At 43.3% G+C, this 17726-nt stretch overlaps 1 protein-coding gene across 1 annotated transcript in view; it reads left to right on the top strand.

Moving 5' to 3' along the window:
• Positions 1–17726, top strand: part of PRKN (parkin RBR E3 ubiquitin protein ligase) — a 1198020-nt gene that overhangs the window by 638496 nt on the left and 541798 nt on the right. The window contains exon 6 of the mRNA XM_034765264.1: positions 8372–8487. Within this exon, the coding sequence (XP_034621155.1) occupies positions 8372–8487 (116 nt within the window). The remainder of the gene's footprint in view (positions 1–8371; positions 8488–17726) is intronic.

Genomic DNA, 17726 nt, shown 5'->3' on the forward strand with positions numbered 1-17726 from the left:
ATTATATATTATATCCCTAATGAATGTTTTAGCTAAAAATTGTTGGTAGTTGGACTGGTGCCAAATGGATTGTAATAGCCTTTCTTGTCTGAAGAGGAGAATTTAAAAACTGACTTTGATTCCCAAATGTAAAGGAATTTGATTTCATCCTATTCCCAATATCTCTACATGATAAAACTACCACATAATTTAGTCTTAATTAGTCGTGCCCACCTCCTAAGTGACCAGGTTTACCATAACAGATATGTGAAAGGTTGGAATTGAAATGCATTTACAGGGTGATGTAGAGAAAATTCATCATGCTTGTCTGAAAAAAAGTGACTCAAGCTAGTGCTATGAATCCCTGACTTCATAATTGGTAAATTTACTCAAAAACATTGAAGGAAAAGAAGTTCACTTTCTTATTTCCCTAGGACTACATGAAGAACAAAATGTAATCTTTTCTAAACCACATTTTAAGTACATGTGGGATTTATTCTGCAGTATAAATCATTGCTGTTTTTTTTAAAAGTATACTCAAAAACTTGGTTCATACATGTTTTGCACAACTTACCGATGTATACAGTAAATTGGATGCTTAAATATCATCCTGTAAATGTACCCTATGTAAGATCCTTCTAAACCACTGGGGTACACACAATATAATATAGTATAAACTCAGTGACATTGATTTTTCATGTAGAGCAGGGTGGGTTTTTTCAAGCTCTTGCAGTTTTGTTAATGCAGAATTACACAATCTTCAGAAAACTTACTGTAAATTCAGGCAGTTTGCATGAATTCACCACAGTTTGCAGCCGATGGCACAGTATAATGATAGTTGAAGTCTGATTCATACAGGGAACAGTTAGAATGACACACTACATGAGGGGGAGCTCAGTGACACTACCTTGAAAAATGAATATTTCTTCCAGAGCCTGTCTGCTCTTCTGCATTTCCAGGGTCTGACTTCCTATGGTTATAACTCACTGTGCTGATTTCCTTTTTTCAGTCGCTTGGCTGTATCTAGAAGACCGATAAATGATTTTATCTTCTATTCACTCACTCAACAATTGGGGATGTTTCTCATATTTGAAGAAGTGCAAACTCTCTTTTGCCCGAGTCCTATGTAAAAGGTTTCCCCCTTTTTGCAAAACTCCTAAGGATAGATCATTTCTGTTAAATTTTGGCACATTATGTGATAGACATGAGGTTCATGGAGGGTAGGTATTAGTAACCATAAGCATTTTTTCCCTGTACCTCTCAAGATATAGTCTCAGTGATACATAAGTGATAGCAGGAGTGAAGAGAATGAAGAAAATATATGTGAGAACAGTGTCAATTCTTTTCTATGTTATTAACAAGTCCTGCCAGAGAGATGGCATTTGCAGTGTTAAGTAGGGGTATATAATTACCAGGGTCTTATGCCTGAAGGCAAGAGCCTAATATATAGTATTCACTCCAGTAAGAGAGAAGAATGACCACAAAACTACTCACTTTAGAACTTCAATGCAGCACTAAATTTCGTAACACATTCTCAGTAATTTCTTCACACACCCACTCTCACACAGACATAAGCAAACAACCAAAACCAAATTATACTTAATCAAGGTGTTCCTACTACAGGATGGAAGTGCAGGTGTGGGGAAATATTATTGTTGCTATTTTCAAATACTTGGGAAGTGATCAAATATCACTGTGATGGGGACTTCATAAATCCTTTGTAGATAGTCCACAGGAGCCTTCCTTATTGAAGGTTTTCAGAAGGGCACCGTATATAACATAGTATAAATTAAGGATAACAGCATAGAGTGATGATAAAAATGTGGTAGTTTCAAGCCTGGATTAACCACTAGGCTTAATATCATTGTGCATAGGGCTCTTGGCTTTGTGGATTGTGCAATTTGGCACAATGTGCTCATCATGCACGGGCTGAAGAGTCTGAGGAGAAGCAGACTGTGACAGCAGTCCTTGGGCAGCAGTCTGCTCCTTCAGGAGGAAGAATACAGACCTCACACAGCCAATCCCCACCCTCTTGAAGCATAGATCCACTTGCCAGGATGTGGAGGGTCACTTCACCACACCAGTTCTTGGAGCAAATTGGGCCCTTCACCTCCTCTGCTGTCCATCCCTCCTGGTCTTCAGGAGGGCTTCAAGTGGAGTACAGCAGGAAGGTGTTTAGTTTTGGCCACTGGTTCTCAGGAAAGTAATGACTGCTTGTCTGAAAGAGAGTCCCAGCAATTCCATGGCAAACCTAAGGGATTGAACCCAAGAGACCTGACAACCTAATGGGAACAGTTACACTGGCATACATGAAGACTTTACATTAAACATACAGAGTAGGATTTTCACTCCTGGCGCCTGTACATTGGATAAAAGGATGCTAAAAGTCCTGGATCCAGCAGCGGAAGAGCTCCAGCTGGTAGAAGAATTTTGGAGAGAGTTCTGAGCTATCTTTTCAAAAGCTCCTCACAAGGCCTGGTGTAGGGGTTGTGCTGGGGGCATGAGAGGTATGTTGGCCTTGGGGAGGCTGCTATAGTTTAGACTGCCTCCCAGGGCTGTCTAAATTTCTCCAGGGGTTGCTCTAGTCCCCGGAGGCAGCCCAGAATTGGGAAGGTGCAAATTGGCTTAATTGAGCACATAGTTGCCTGTAATTCAGGACACATTTGCACAAAATTTTCTGATTTATATGGTTAAATTGGATGCTTAAAATATCACCTGATAAACATATCTTATGTATAAATGTATCTTATGTAAATCCTTGTAAACCACTACTTTATACGTACCTGAGACGAGATTACATTGATCTTTGGCTGTAGCTGAGGACATAGTTGAGCCCATGGTTTTTGTATCCTGAAAGCAATGCAGAATAGTTTTTAGTAAAGTATGTGTGTGATGCTGTATTAACCCACACAGGAGGTGAATTGGTTAATGCAGACCTGAGGCCAATTAAGATACCTGGTTGCACTTGGCCAGGCCCAAGTAAGATGAGTCTCAGCTGGATGAGGATCTGGGTGGTGTCGATAAAGGGAGGAAGTAGAAGAAGTGTGGTGGGAGAGACGGGCAGAAACTTGTAGTTTCTCTCTGGGTAGTAGAGAGCACAGGAACTTTAGGAGGGAGTTTATACCCTGGCCGTTATGGGAGAGGGATAGGCGGGGTGTAAGGGACCTTTGAAGCCCAACTGACAGGCAGAATGCTTTGGGGAAGTATTTGGAATTGAGGATCCTGTCAAAGGCAAGATTCCAGGGAGGTGGTCCCTCATAGTCCGTGTTCTGCGGAAGAGTTGGGGAGGACCCAGGATGGTTTAAAAATACAAATCCAGAAGAGGGACTGAAGTTGCTTTTGTTGTAGTTTGTAGTTTGCTTTTGTAGCTTGGTTAAAATGCTCCATAGAGAAGCCCTGAAGCCACTGCTCTGACAAGAGTGGAATGAAAGAGGAACCCTGGAGGGACAGAAGATGTTGTATTAATGATCTGTGTTGTGTGGAACATTGTCCATGTGACACTGATACCCCAGAAGTGACTTGTGAAGGGCCAAGTCTTGAGAAAAGAGACCCCCACAGGACTGGAGTAACTGTTGGCAGGAGGTGCTAGATAATGAATGGGTTGCTACACCAGGCTCCCCCACTCCCAATAAGAGCTGCACTTGCAGTGAGTGTACTTTTTCATTGTGTGTGTGTGTGCGCGCGCACATATATTCCCCATTATGTATAACAAGTCATGTAACACTCAACATACCACATGCGTCAGTATGTGTATTCCAGTCACTTTTGCAACTATTTAGGGACTTCATTCACAGGATATGATTTACAGTACTGTGCATTCCTTCCATTTTGTACCTTTTTGTTTCTTTGAGGAGGCAAGCTTCGTAACTGGGTTATTTTCATTATGTTGCTGTTCTACTTTCAACATGGTCATTATAAAGCACTTTTTTTCTGCAATTTTTCTATCCCAACTATAAATGCTTTCTCTGAGCTAACACATGGCTCATAGGCTCTAAACCTAGGAATGAATTCTCTAGATTTTAAAACAGTCCTTTATTTTTATTATAATCATTTTTTTTAATTGTGGTTTACTCTATGGGTTTCCTGCTCCTAGTACACTTCTTCTAAGGCTAATTGTGTCTTTTATTATTTGAAATAACACTTCCAAAATGCCTTTCAGTAGATATCATAGTGTTTTGCAAATACTGTATAGTTATGAGTGACAACACACCTTTGCAGGAAGTCTTTTAAAGAAATGCTTATAAATTGATAAACTGAAGGGATAGGGAGGTAAGTGATTTTCTCATAGTGACAAAGAAAGTCAAATGTAGAGCTGGGAATATAATCCAGGATTCTTGACTGCCCATCCGTTGCTCTAACCTCTAGACAACACTTCCTACATCCCAAAGGTTGAAATGTGAAATGGATAAGTTACTTCTGAAAATGTTCATGAGGCGATTTTTACATGTGACTAGAACAAAATAGCCACCACAGTATTGTAAGAAATAACCCCCCCCCAAAATAGAATGCGTCGTTCTAGTTGGCAGATAGCTATTAGCTTTATTGGTTTGTCTGACAGCATTGTTTTTACTGCTCTGTTTTTACAACCTGTGAGGGTTGTGACTTTCAAAATATAGTCACTGTTCTGGATTTGCATCTTCCTGTGATTTGCTTCTTAGTATTCTTGACAGTTTCATCTGTCTGATTGCAGGCATGTATTGGAATATTAATTCTCTATCTCCTTCCGTTTGATTTTGGGTGCATACTGAGGTCTGCATGAAGTCCATTTTGACAATGGTCATCTACTTGTACTCCGCAGAGAGTAGGTTGTAGGCTATTCTGTAGCCTGCTCTCACATTCTCACTGTATATTTCTTCATCAAACTTACAGAATCAGAAGGAAGTTCTATTCTCTCTCAACAGAAAGGATAGGGAATATCAGAGTCGGCGATAGGCATAAACAGACTAAGCAATTGTTTAGGGCCCCAGTCGGCTCAAGGGGGCCCCATATTAATTATTATGTGTTGTGCGGCAGGGGCCACAAAATATTCCTGCTTAGGGCCGCCAGTGGGCTAGCGCCGCCTCTGGGGAGTATCAAGAACTTGTAAAGCTATTAAATTTATATACTAGATTTTGCACACTTTTGTCTGTGAGGGCATAGTTTATGATTGTTGGCAGTGCTTGCAATAAAGCAAACAGATAAAAATAGTATTAAATTCTGTGCCAAAGAAATAAGGATGCTTTAAAAAAAAAAAAAAAAAGCACAAGACTCTACGTCTAAAGCCATTTCATGTGTTTTAGAGCTCGCCATTTTTATTGCTCAATATTTCTTTTTGCTTGTGGACAAAAACAAGGTATATTACTATTGGGTGAATCACTTTTACCAAAAGTTTTCTTTCTGTTCTGTATTTTCTATGCCCTTAGCCTCCCTGCTTTGGAATACTGGGTGGTCAATATTCCTTTACTTGTATAAATAGAGTGACCACAGTACTCCATGGTATTGGGGAAGTGAAGTAGTAAAGCAAGCAGAAACTCACAGGACTGAATTAAAATAAAAAATCCAATTTGTTTCACTCAAACAAAAAAGTCAATGAATTAATGCAAAGATTGAAGAACTATATATAAAAGAAACAAGGTTTAAAATAGAGGCCCCAGTGCAGCAAGATACGTAAGCACAAGCCTAACTCTGAGCATGTGAGTAGTTTCACTGACTTTAATGGGCTATTCACATGCTTACAGTTAAGTTTGTGCTTAATTTGTTTGCTAAATTTGGGCCAGAGAAGGGGGGAAAAACAGAAAGGCAAAAGCTCATCCAAAAGGGGCCTTGGAAATACTTTCTCCCTAGGGATCAAAATCCAATCTTATGGAACATTATATGACCATGATTTAGCCCCCAGTAACTGTTGACTATATGTAGTATAAACATATGCCAGTGTGCACATTTAAAACACAACCCCGCCCCCCGCAAAAAAAACCCACCTCTAAAACCAAGCCCTATCAAAACAAAACACCACATGAGCGGTTCTCAAACTGTGGGGCGGGACACCAAAGTGGGTCGCCACCCTGTTTTAATGGGGTAGCCAGAACTGGCATTAGACTTGCTGGGACCGAAGCCCAGCCCCGCTGCCCAGAGCTAAAACCCAAGGACTTCAGCCCTGGGTGGTGGGGCTCAGGTTACAGGCTCCCCCGCTTGGTGCTAAAGCCCTTTGGCTTGGGCTTTGGCTTTGCCCCTCTCCCCCCAGGGCGGTGGCGATCAGGCTTTGGCTTTGCGCCCCCCTCCCCCCCGCCCCGAGGCAGCTCAGGCAAGCTCAGGCTTTGGTGCCCCTCCTGGGGTTGTGTAATAATTTTTGTTGTCAGAAGGGGGTTGCGGTGCTATGAAGTTTGAGAATCCCTGCACTGCACTATTGTGAAGGGACATGTGCCCCACATTGGCAAATATAGGGTTAACAGGGAGCCTGAGGGACCAATTAGTCCAATCTGTGGCAGAAGGAGGTGAGATGCTAAATGACAATTAGACCCAGCTGGAGAGAACCAGACTGGATGGTTCTGGTAAAGGAAGGACTGCAGGGCTAAGGGAGGAGACCTGAGAGAGCAGAGCTGTGGTAGGAAGCTTGTACTCTGGGCCTGAAAGGAGACGGCAGCAGTGGCTAAGTGTCTCTAGGCAGCTGCCAGAGAGGCTTGGGGATACCCTGAGAAAGCTCCTTAGCAACAGACTGAGAAAAGCTGCACAGAGACAAGACTGGAGGGCACAGCTCTAGGATAGACACTTGTAAGCAGGTAAAGATAGGAAGCAGCCTGGGGAACCAGTGAGGGATCATGAGAAACAGACTCTTGCTGCTTATCATAAGGGCTCTGGGCTGGAGCAGAGAGCAGGCCTGGGGTCCCTACCAGGCACTCACAGGAAGGGCAATGTAAGCCTCAGGAGTAGAGGGATGAGGACTGTTAAGCCCAGATCAGGACTGAAGGCCTGCTACGTGGACACTAAGTCTTTGGATGTTTGGTTGGACTTTGTGGTTACCCTGGAAGCAGTGAGGCTCTTAGCCTCCTGGGAGGAGGGCTGAGTTGCAAGAAGGAACCAAATACTGAGTGGCCCAAGGAACTGCCCCCGGAGGGCAATGGACTAAAGGCAGCTGTTGTGCCATGACCACCAATGAGGGGGCACACCAACCAGTGATGGATCCCTCTATACTCAAGGTTCCCAGATTTTTTTTTTAGCTGTGTTTCCCCTCCCCCTCCTTCTCCATGTGAGTCATATAACAGTGCTCCCTTGTGACTCCTATCCATCTGGGGCAGAAAGTGACTCACTGAGCAGTGTGGACAGCTCCCTCCTGGCACGGTGGCAGGACCTGGCTGGCACAATTTCCTGAGGAGCCCATGGCAGCATTTAGTGGACCAGGGCTCCTTCCCCTTCCCTCCCTACTGCCCAGAGCCTTTCATTCTCACAGAGTCCGGTGGGTTTAAAATATGAAGGACTGTGGCTGGCTGGGTGTCCAGGGCAGGGCACCAGTGGTGAGAACGTCCCCCCGCTCCCTGACTGCTGCAGACTCCCTGTGTGCTCTCCCTGCAGCTGCCCTGCCTAGCCAGGTCACCTCACTGGCTGCAGCCCCATGGCCCACCTGGCACACCCCTGATAATCTCATTGTGTGCCCCCCCCCAGGGGGATGAGCCCCACAAACCAGGATTCAACACTATACCCACAGTCTTTCTTTTCGGAAGAGGATGAAAGGGAACAACTCGCACAACAGATGTTAGTCATGTTGCTTAATGGACTACTGGAAGGCACTCCAATACTGGGCTGATGAGGGTGATATAAGAAGCTATATAGAATAAAACTAGTCTAGAATAATTTAACTCAAATATAATGGTTAATGTAAAATGTGTTCTTACCTAGGGAGCTGGAGCTTCTTGTTAGTGTCACTGGTAATACTATACTATGTAGGCTTCCATCGTCACAGAAATAAGACCAATCTTCACTTATTTAGAGCCAGGAATTATAAATTCTATCCTTAGTTTTCATATGACCGTAACTTTTGTGATGAAAATTTGAAGAAGAGCATTAATATGTTACAGTGTATAGCATTGTGCATCATAATGCCCGGACCTCTGTGGTGTAATGTAATACTTTTCCTCAATGGATCCAGAAAATCATACGGTGTACCACTAATATTGAAACTATGCAGTATGGGGGATATAGCCTTCATTAGGGTTTTTTTTTCCAAAGAACAAAATATATGCCTAGCAAGGAGTTTTTGCTGAGAATTCATTCTAAATCATTTGTAACGAATACCTCCCTTTACTGCTGGCAGTGGTGATTTTTTTTCCCTGCTGTCTCAAATGTCAACTAGACTAAGATAAAGAGAAGACATGAGCTACAGGTATGTAATCTTCTCTTTATCTCTCCTTCAATATTTCAGGAGTTTTATTTTAAATGTGGAGCACACCCAACTTCTGACAGTGAAACATCTGTGGCTTTGAACCTCATTACAACAAACAGCCAGCATATCACATGTATAACATGCACAGATATTAGGTAAGTACTGTGTAAAGTATCACAGACACACAATTTCAGTGCTTCAAAGTACTTATTTTTGCAGAAGTATTTCTTTTTCCTGTTTTTCTTTCCTGCATTTTTTACTACTTTGGTGTAATGATAGACTATGAGTTAATTTTTTCTAATTGTGTTCTTCTGTTTTGCCAACATAAATAAGATCCACTTTTTGTAGAGACAGTTGAAATGCAGGTGCAGATCTGATCACTTGTGCCCTTAAACAACTGCTTGGAGTGGACAAGATAGTGGCACACATAATCAGACTTGTACCCATAATTCGTTTTTGGAGCATAACATTTTGGGCCAAATTTCTGAGTGCAAGAAATGTTCCTATAAAACGGGAAACTGAGCCTTATGATAGACCCCACCCCTTCCTTTAATTGTTCAATATAGCTATGCAAAATTCCTTTTGATGCAAGATCTAACTTACAAACTGTCCACAGTTTGTGATATTCAATATCATAAATTAGAAAAACTCTAACTGTAAATATGTGGATTAAAAATCAGTTTCTTGTCAGTGATTTTAATACAAACAATCAAATGATTTATAACACACTTTCCAGTAATTGATTTCAAGTGTCTGGTGCATCTGATTGAAAATGTGTTATCTTATCCCTCAATTTTGTCTTTAATTGATTTTGTGATCTTAAAGAAAAAAGGTAATGTAACATGCTTATTAGGGAAGCAAGGATGCTGGTACGATTACTTTCTGATTATTAAATAGAAGTGGCTTCCAAACAGAGCTAGTCACTAGATATCCTAATTTTTTTCTGCATATTTTCCCAGTGCATGTGCATCTGTTTATGAGAAATATTGGAGAGGCATCACATAACTGATAACACCATACTATTCCCTATAAATAATTATTATATCTCAGCATTGAGTGGTCTGCAGCTTGCAAGTGTAGAAATGTGCAAGTTTTCAAAATATGCAAAGCCAGGGTTCTTATAAGAGATCAGGAAGGGTGAGTTAAACTATCTCCAAATAGTTTGTCTAGGACTAAAAAGGGATTTCTATAAATGAATTCCTGATTGAAGATAATGGGATGTTCTTAACTCATCCCAGACACAGTGCAATATACTACATTAAGCTGTTTTTCAGTGCTTGCATGCTGCTGCATTGACAGAGTCTGACTGGTTGCTGACAGTAGTTGACTGAAGAAAAATGAGTATTACTGATAGGCTAAAAGATAAGTGTGGTCTGAAAAGGGTAGTATGGTGTCCATCATGTCACATATACTTGGGATTTATAACAATGTCATCTGTCTCTTTTAAAATTCATTTTGCATGCACTCTGTAGTTTATTACTTTAATAACTTGTCCCAGTGGTTAGCCACTAATGCCACTCCATAGGTAAGGTTATGATTGTGAGCCCTACTCCCCCTCCCGCCCCCCGTAAAATTGACAAACAAAGGAATATCAACATCAAATTTGGCAGTTTAGTTGTAGGGTTCTGGTATAAATTTTCTATCAAATTTCAAATGAGGGTTTCCTGAATTATGACACACTTAAAACAGAGCTGTTTACCTGAGTTCATGGAAGTCCTCTAATGTCCTCTCCCCAGTTTGTAGCAAAAATCCAAATGAGGGAAAGAGATAAAACTTTGTTTACTGCGGTCGTCTAGTTGAGTTCTAGTGCCCAGGACCAAAATTAGCTGATTAAACTGTATTTTTAAATATTAGTAATAGTATAAATTGTAATGTCAGGAAAGGCATGTCTGCACCCATTGTTTTAAACAGAGCATCAAACAAGTGCTGGAGACCTAAGCTTTAAATGTTTTTAAAAAGTAAGTTTCTAGCCCTTTTCCCGGAAGACATAGGTCTCCAGATATGGACTGTTCACTGTGGGGGTGAGGTGAGGAGGGGTAGAGGCTGTTCGGTCAATGGAGAATTTTGGCACCCAAACTAGAATTAATCAGATAAGCAGAAACAATCGACCAGAGCTAGAGAACAGCGTGGAAGACATTGTTTATAGATAAGTTTATTGAATTGATCCATTTGACAAGGAATGATGGGGGGCTATACCTGCTCGCTATACTCCCCCTAGTTCCCTCTTAGCCCCAGAATTTCTGTCCTGCTGATCTCTTAAGGTGCCCACTTGCTTTGATTTTCAAAAATTTGCAGGAGAGGTGATGGGGGTATTTGGGGAGAGTGCCAGCATACCAGTGGTCCGGGCAAGAGAGCAATAGGGTGGAGGGAAGGGGAGCATGACGAGAGAGCACTCCATCCCTTCTGAAGACCTGAGTGGGTTTGACATGGGACTGCTCACTCTCTGAAAACCTTAGTAGACTTGCTGGGAAACCTCACCTTTCACAGCCATAATAGTCTCACTTAGATGCCTCACAAGCATCACCACCCGTCAACCCTTCTCCCCCATTCACCTTATTATGCTTTGCAGATCGTATTGTTTGAAACTTCCTGGAAGACATGCGAAGTCCCAGAGGGTTGGAGAAGGGCAAACATAGTACTTATCATGAAAAAGGGGAACAAATAGGACCCAGGGAATTAGACTAGTCAGCCTAGTTTGCTGTCAAACTGGGAATCATATGTGGGGGGTCCCCACAGGGTTCTGTCCTGGGTCTGGGACTATTTAATATGTTCATGAATGACTTGGATAATGAAGTGAAGAGTATGCTTATAAAATTTGCAGATGATGCCAAGCCAGAGTGGGGATAGGGTTGCAAGTATTTTGGAGTACAGGATTAAAATTCAAAATGACCATGACAAATGGGGGAATTGGTCTGAAATCAACAAGATGAAATTCAATAAAGACAAGTATACACGTAGGAAGGTAAAATTAAATGCACAACTACAAAATGGGGAATAACTGGCTAAGCAGCAGTATGTCATAAAAGGATTTTGGGTTTATAATGGATCACAAATAGAATATGGGCCAGCAACAGGATGCAATTGGAAAAAAAGCAAATATCATTCTGGGGTGTATTGACAAGAATGTCATATTTAAGACATGGGAGGTAATTGTTCCTCTCTATGTTGCACTAGTGGGCCTCAGCTGAAGTACTGTGTCTAGTTTTGCGCACCACACTTTAGGACTAATGAGAGAGAATCCAGAGGAGAGCAACACACATGATAATATGTTTAGAAAACCTGACCTATGAGGAAAGGTTGAAAAAAAACCATGGGCATGTTGAGTCTTCAGAAAAGCAGACTGAGCGGGAGAGCTAATAACAGTCTTCAAATATGTTACGGCTGTTATAAAGAGGAAGGTGATTAATTGTTCTCCATGTCCACTGAAGGTAGGACAAGAAGTTTAATGGGCTTAATCTGCAATAAAGGAGATTTAGGTGAGATATAAAAAAATCATTCTAACTATATAGATAGTTAAGCACTGGAATAGACTTCCCAGTGAAGTGGTTGAATCCCCATCATTGGAGCTTTTTAAGAACAGGTTAGGCAAACCTCTGTCCGGTACTACTGCAGAGAAGGATTTGGAACATGCCTCTGAGGGAAGGGATCAGAAGGAGACCCATCGGCCCGAAGGCATGGGATGCATTGTCCTAGGGATGGGGGTTCCATGACCACCACTCCCAAGAGGAGGAGATGGGAGGTGGTGGTTGGGGACTCCCTCCTAAGGGGGATGGAGTCATCCATCTGCAGACCAGACTGGGAAACTCGAGAAGTGTGGTGCTTGCCTGGAGCTAGAATCCAGGATGTGATAGTGTCTGCCAAGACCGATCAAAACAACCTTGGACTGCTACTCCTTCCTACTTCTGCACGTGGGCACCAGTGATACTGCCAGGAATGACCTTGAGCGGATCACTGCAGACTACATGGCTCTGGGAAGAAGGATAAAGGAGTTTGAGGCGCAAGTCATGTTCTCGTCCATCCTCCCTGTTGAAGGAAAAGGCCCAGGTAGGGACTGTCGAATTGTGGAGGTGAATGCTTGGTTACGCAGGTGGTGTCAGAGAGATGGCTTTGGATTCTTCGACAATAGGATGTTCCGGGAAGAAGGATTGCTAGGAAGAGATAGGATCCACCTAACAAAGAGAGGGAAGAGCATCTTCGTAGGCAGGCTTGCTAACCTAGTGAAGAGGGCTTTAAACTAGGTTTGCCGGGGGATGGTGACCTAAGCCCAGAGGTTAAGTGGGGAAGTGGGATATGGGGAGGAAACACAAGGAAGAGGGTGCAAGACGAGAAGCCTCCTGATTCATACTGAGAAATTAGGGCAATCGGCTAGTTATCTTAGGTGCATATACACAAATGCAAGAAGCCTGGGAAACAAGCAGGAAGAATTGGAAGTCCTGGCACAATCAAGGAACTATGATGTGATTGGAATAGCAGAAACTTGGTGGGGGCAGTTCACATGACTGGAGCATTGTCACGGATGGGTATAAACTGTTCAGGAAGGACAGGTACAGGAGGAAAGGTGGAGGAGTTGCATTGTATGTAAGAGAGCGGTATGATTGCTCAGAGCTCCAGTATGTAACTGGAGAAAAGCCTGTTGAGAGTCTTTGGGTTAAGTTTAGAGGCAAGAGCAACAAGGGTGATGTCATGGTGGGTGTGTGCTATAGACCACCGGATCAGAAGGATGAGGTAGACAAGGCTTTCTTTGGACAACTAACTGAAGTTTCCAGATCACCAGCTCTGGTTCTAATGGGGGACTTCAATCACCCTGACATCTGCTGGGAGAGCAATACAGCAATGCACAGAAAATCCAGGAAGTTTTTGGAGAGTGTTGGGGACAACTTCCTGGTACAAGTGCTCAAAGAACCAACTAGGGGCTGTGCTCCTCTTGACCTGCTACTTACAACAGGAAAGAATTGGTAGGGGAAGTAGAAGTGGGTGGCAATCTAGGCAACAGTGACCATGAGATGGTTGAGTTCAGGATCCTGACAAAAGGAAGAAAGGAGAGTAGCAAAATACTTGGCTTGGCTTAACAGTGAAATCTTCGGTGAGCTTAAACTCAAAAAGAAAACTTACAAGAAGTGGAAATTTGGACAGATGACTAGAGAGGAGCATAAAAATATTGCTAGAGCATGCAGAGGTGTAATCAGGAAGGCCAAGGCACAACTGGAGTTTGCAGCTAGCAAGGGATGTGAAGGATAACAAGAAGGGTTTTACAGGTATATTAGCAACAAGAAGGTGGTCAGGGAAAGTGTGGGACTCTTACTGAATGGGGGAGGCAACCTAGTGACAGATTATGTGGAAAAAGCTGAAGTACTCAATCATTTTTCTGCCTCAGTCTTCACAGACAAGGTCAACTCCCAGACTGCTGCACTGGGCAACACAGTATGGAGAGGAGGTGAGCAGCCCTCAGTGGTGAAAGAACAGGTTAAGGACTATTTAGAAAAGCTGGACATGCACAAGTCCATGGGTCCAGACCTAATGCATCCACAGGTGCTGAGAGAGTTGGCTGATGGGATTGCATAGCCATTTGCCATTATCTTTGAAAATTCGTGGCCATCGGGGGAGGTCCCAGACAATTGGAAAAAGGAAAATAGAGTGCCCATATTTAAAAAAGGGAAGAAAGAGAACCCATGGAACTACAGACTGGTCAGCCTCACTTCAGTCCCTGGCAAAATCATGGAGCAGATCCTCAAGGAACCAATTTTGAAGCACTTGGAGGAGAGGAAGGTGATGAGGAACAGTCAACATGGATTCACCAAGGGCAAGTTGTGCCTGACCAACCTGATTGCCTTCTATGATGAGATAACTGGCTCTGTGGATATGGGGAAAGCAGTGGATGTGATATATCTTGACTTTAGCAAAGCTTTTGATACGGTCTCCCACAGTATTCTTGCCAGGAAGTTAAAGAAGTATGGATTGGATGAATGGACTATAAGGTGGATAGAAAATGGCTAGATTGTCGGGCTCAATGGGTAGAGATCAACGGCTTGATGTCTAGTTGGCAGCCAGTATCAAGCGGAGTGCCCCAGGGGTTGGTCCTAGGGCCGGTTTTGTTCAACAACTTTATTAATGATCTGGATGATGGGATGAATTGTACCCTCAGCAAGTTCGCAGATGACACTAAGCTGGGGGGAGAGGTAGATACACTGGAGGGTAGGGAGACCTAGACAAATTGGAGGGATTGGGCCAAAAGAAATCTGATGAGGTTCAAAAAGGACAAGTGCAGAGTCCTGCTCTTAGGAAGGAAGAATCCCATGCACCGCTACAGACTGGGGACCAACTGGCTAAGCAGCAGTTCTGCAGAAAAGGACTTGGGGATTACAATGGACAAGAAGCTGGATATGAGTCAGCAGTATGCCCTTGCTGCCAAGAAGGCCAATGGCATATTGGGCTGTATTAGTAGGAGCATTGCCAGCAGATCGAGGGACGTGATTATTCCCCTCTATTCAGCGCTGGTGAGGCCACGCCTGGAGTATTGTGTCCAGTTTTGGTACCCCAACTACAGAAGAGATGTGGACAAATTGGAGAGAGTCCAGCGGAGGGCAACGAAAATGATTAGGGGGCTGGGGCACATGACTTACGAGGAGAGGCTAAGGGAACTGGAGATATTTAATCTGAGAAGAGAAGAGTGAGGGGGGATTTGATAGCAGCTTTCAGCTACCTGAAGGGGGGGTCCAAAGAGGATGGAGCTAGGCTGTTCTTGGTGGCAGATGACAGAACAAGAAGCAATGGTCTCAAGTTGCTGTGGGGGAGGTCTAGGTTGGATATTCACAAACACTATTTCACTAGGAGGGTGGTGAAGCACTGGAATGGGTTACCTAGGGAGGTGGTGGAAACTCCATCCTTAGAGGTTTTTAAGGCTCAGCTTGACAAAGCCCTGGCTGGGATGATTTAGCTGCTGTTGGTCCTGCTTTGAGCAGGAGATTGGACTAGATGATCTCCTGAGGTCTCTTCCAACCCTAATATTTTATTATTATTTATGGTGTTATTTTACTTGGTCCTGCTTCTGCATAGGGGACTGGATTAGAAGACCTTTCAAGGTTTCTTCCAAATCTACATTTCTGTGATTCTGTAATTGTTCCTAAATAGCATTGCCAGCCCCTGAGGAACCTAGTTGAGAGAGTGTGGAGACTGAGAATCCTGTTTAGTCTTGTTGAATGCTGACTATCTGATTTTATCTGATCAGACATGAACAAGGTTCCTAAAGCTCATCAGGAGAAGAGAGGAAGGGAAGGAGTACTTGGCCAGTGAGCAGCATACTGAAGGGCTTGGTCCCCAGTAGCCTCTGAAGAGCCATCGAGGTCCCCTCAACAAACTTCATAAGGCTTGTGGGATGCCTTCCTGGGAACCTCATGGGGACGATACCAAGGTGGAGGAGGAAGCATTCCCCTTTCCTGTGCTCTCCTTAGGTCCATGCAAAAGAACACCCACACCTTATGAGGGCCCTGTGAACCTCCTAATGTCTGAGGTGTAGAGAATCCTCCAATGAGTTTCTGAAGACTCATCAGGGATATGATGTATTTAACCAGGCAGAACCCTATTTCTGTATACCTCCTAAGGTCTGCTCTGCCTTAGCAGACTGGAGGAAGTCCATAGGAAGTGGGGAATGCTCCTCCAGTTTCTCCTCTCCCCACTCCCACACTAGAACCATTTGTAAGAAAATGAAATAAGTTCCCAGCCAAAAAAAAAAATTATAAGTTAAAATTGAGGGAACATATCTTTAATAAATAAGAGTAAAACCCTTACAATACTGTAGTTCCAAAATAAACCTTGCCCCACTACCACCAGGGAATTCAGAGTTAAGGTTAAACTTACAATAAACCTAAACATTTTAAAGTACAATATTAGACATTTAAGGAAGCTAAACTATATTGATGCTGCCCCAATGTGTATGCCAACTTCCCATCTTATCTGTTTTGAAAATGCTGACCAAAAAGCAGTGTAGAATGGTGATGGATAGTCAAGATGGAGGATCCTCCTGCCACAGTTAACTCAGGTTCTTACTCAGGTGTTGCCCCTAATCCCCCTCCCATCCACACATGCAATATTCTCACTCGTGTTCAATGGTGCTTTCAACCCAGCCTAGCCGGTACATCGTCAGATATAGGCTATATGCTCCTTTCACTCGAGCTGGGAAATCTGCCCACTTTGAAGTAAAGGTACAAGATAAATCATCTGAGTGCTGATAGTAATCAAAAGCCTTCCCACAATTTTCCTTCCCTCAGAAGGACAGACCAGTTCTTCCACAATTCAGTGGGAAAGAATCATAGAGCAGCTTAACTTACTGCAAGACAAAGAAGCATGAGATGTCCCCAGAAGTCCTAGTGATACACAGTGGTGAATGCAGCACTAGTGAGGACCCAATAACTTGAATATGGCTTTGCAGAATGGCGACTTACCCCCACACTAGGCTAAGCCAACTGCTGATCACCCGAATTAAATCTGCAGTGAAGACATACCGTATGTTCCAGCCAGGTCAGAGTGGCAACAGGACTATTCATGCCCCAGGTTTCCCAGCACAGGGCCGAGGAATCAGCAGGAGGAGTGAAAGAGGCTGTCTCACTCCCCAGGACACCTTCCATTGGGGTAAGGGAGCACCAGGAGGTTAGGGGAGAGGTTCTCTTCCTTCCCTCCCTCCCTTGCTTCTTCTAACCTCTCAGATCTCATGCCAGCTGTACTTCCCAGCCCTAGTCCCTGAGTACAGTGGATTAACAGGAGGGAAGACCACTTTGATGAACCTATTTGATTCTACAGGAGAGGTGCCATGATTCTGAGGCCTCCAAAGTTCATAGGAGTAAGACTCCATTTCTGAGGCCCAAGGGAGGTCTGCAGCATCAGGACTCCCTCTACAGGGTGATGGGTGGCAGAAAAAATATTGTAGAAAGAATAAGAGGGTATGCCCACCCTCGTTCCAAGGGCTTCCTAAGGTCTGATGAATCAGGACTTCTTGTCTTGTGGCTCTTCTGGCATCTGTAGAAACAGACCCCTTCTACAGGCAATCTTAGGACCATTTAAAAAACAAACAAACAAGGAAACTCACTGCCACCCGCATACATTAAGATGAAGTTAACCTTGCAGACACACATCAATACACTGACTGTTGATTACTTTTCAGGCGTTAGATTTCAAAACTCGTAGAAACCCAGGAAACAGTTGTCTTATAAGAATCCCAAACATTTGTAAGTATGGAAATTTATATTTGAGGTACCCAGATGACCTTAACTCTGCTTCTATAATGAAGGTCTGAAATAATGAAATGCTCAGACTACCGTATCCACCCATAATACTTTCATTTTATCACTCATCCAGTCCTTGCCCGCAGACAACCCGCCAACCTTAAGCATATTCTCACCAG

The sequence above is a fragment of the Trachemys scripta genome, chromosome 3 (genome assembly GCF_013100865.1).
Source record: "Trachemys scripta elegans isolate TJP31775 chromosome 3, CAS_Tse_1.0, whole genome shotgun sequence".
Taxonomy (NCBI): Eukaryota; Metazoa; Chordata; order Testudines; family Emydidae; genus Trachemys; species Trachemys scripta.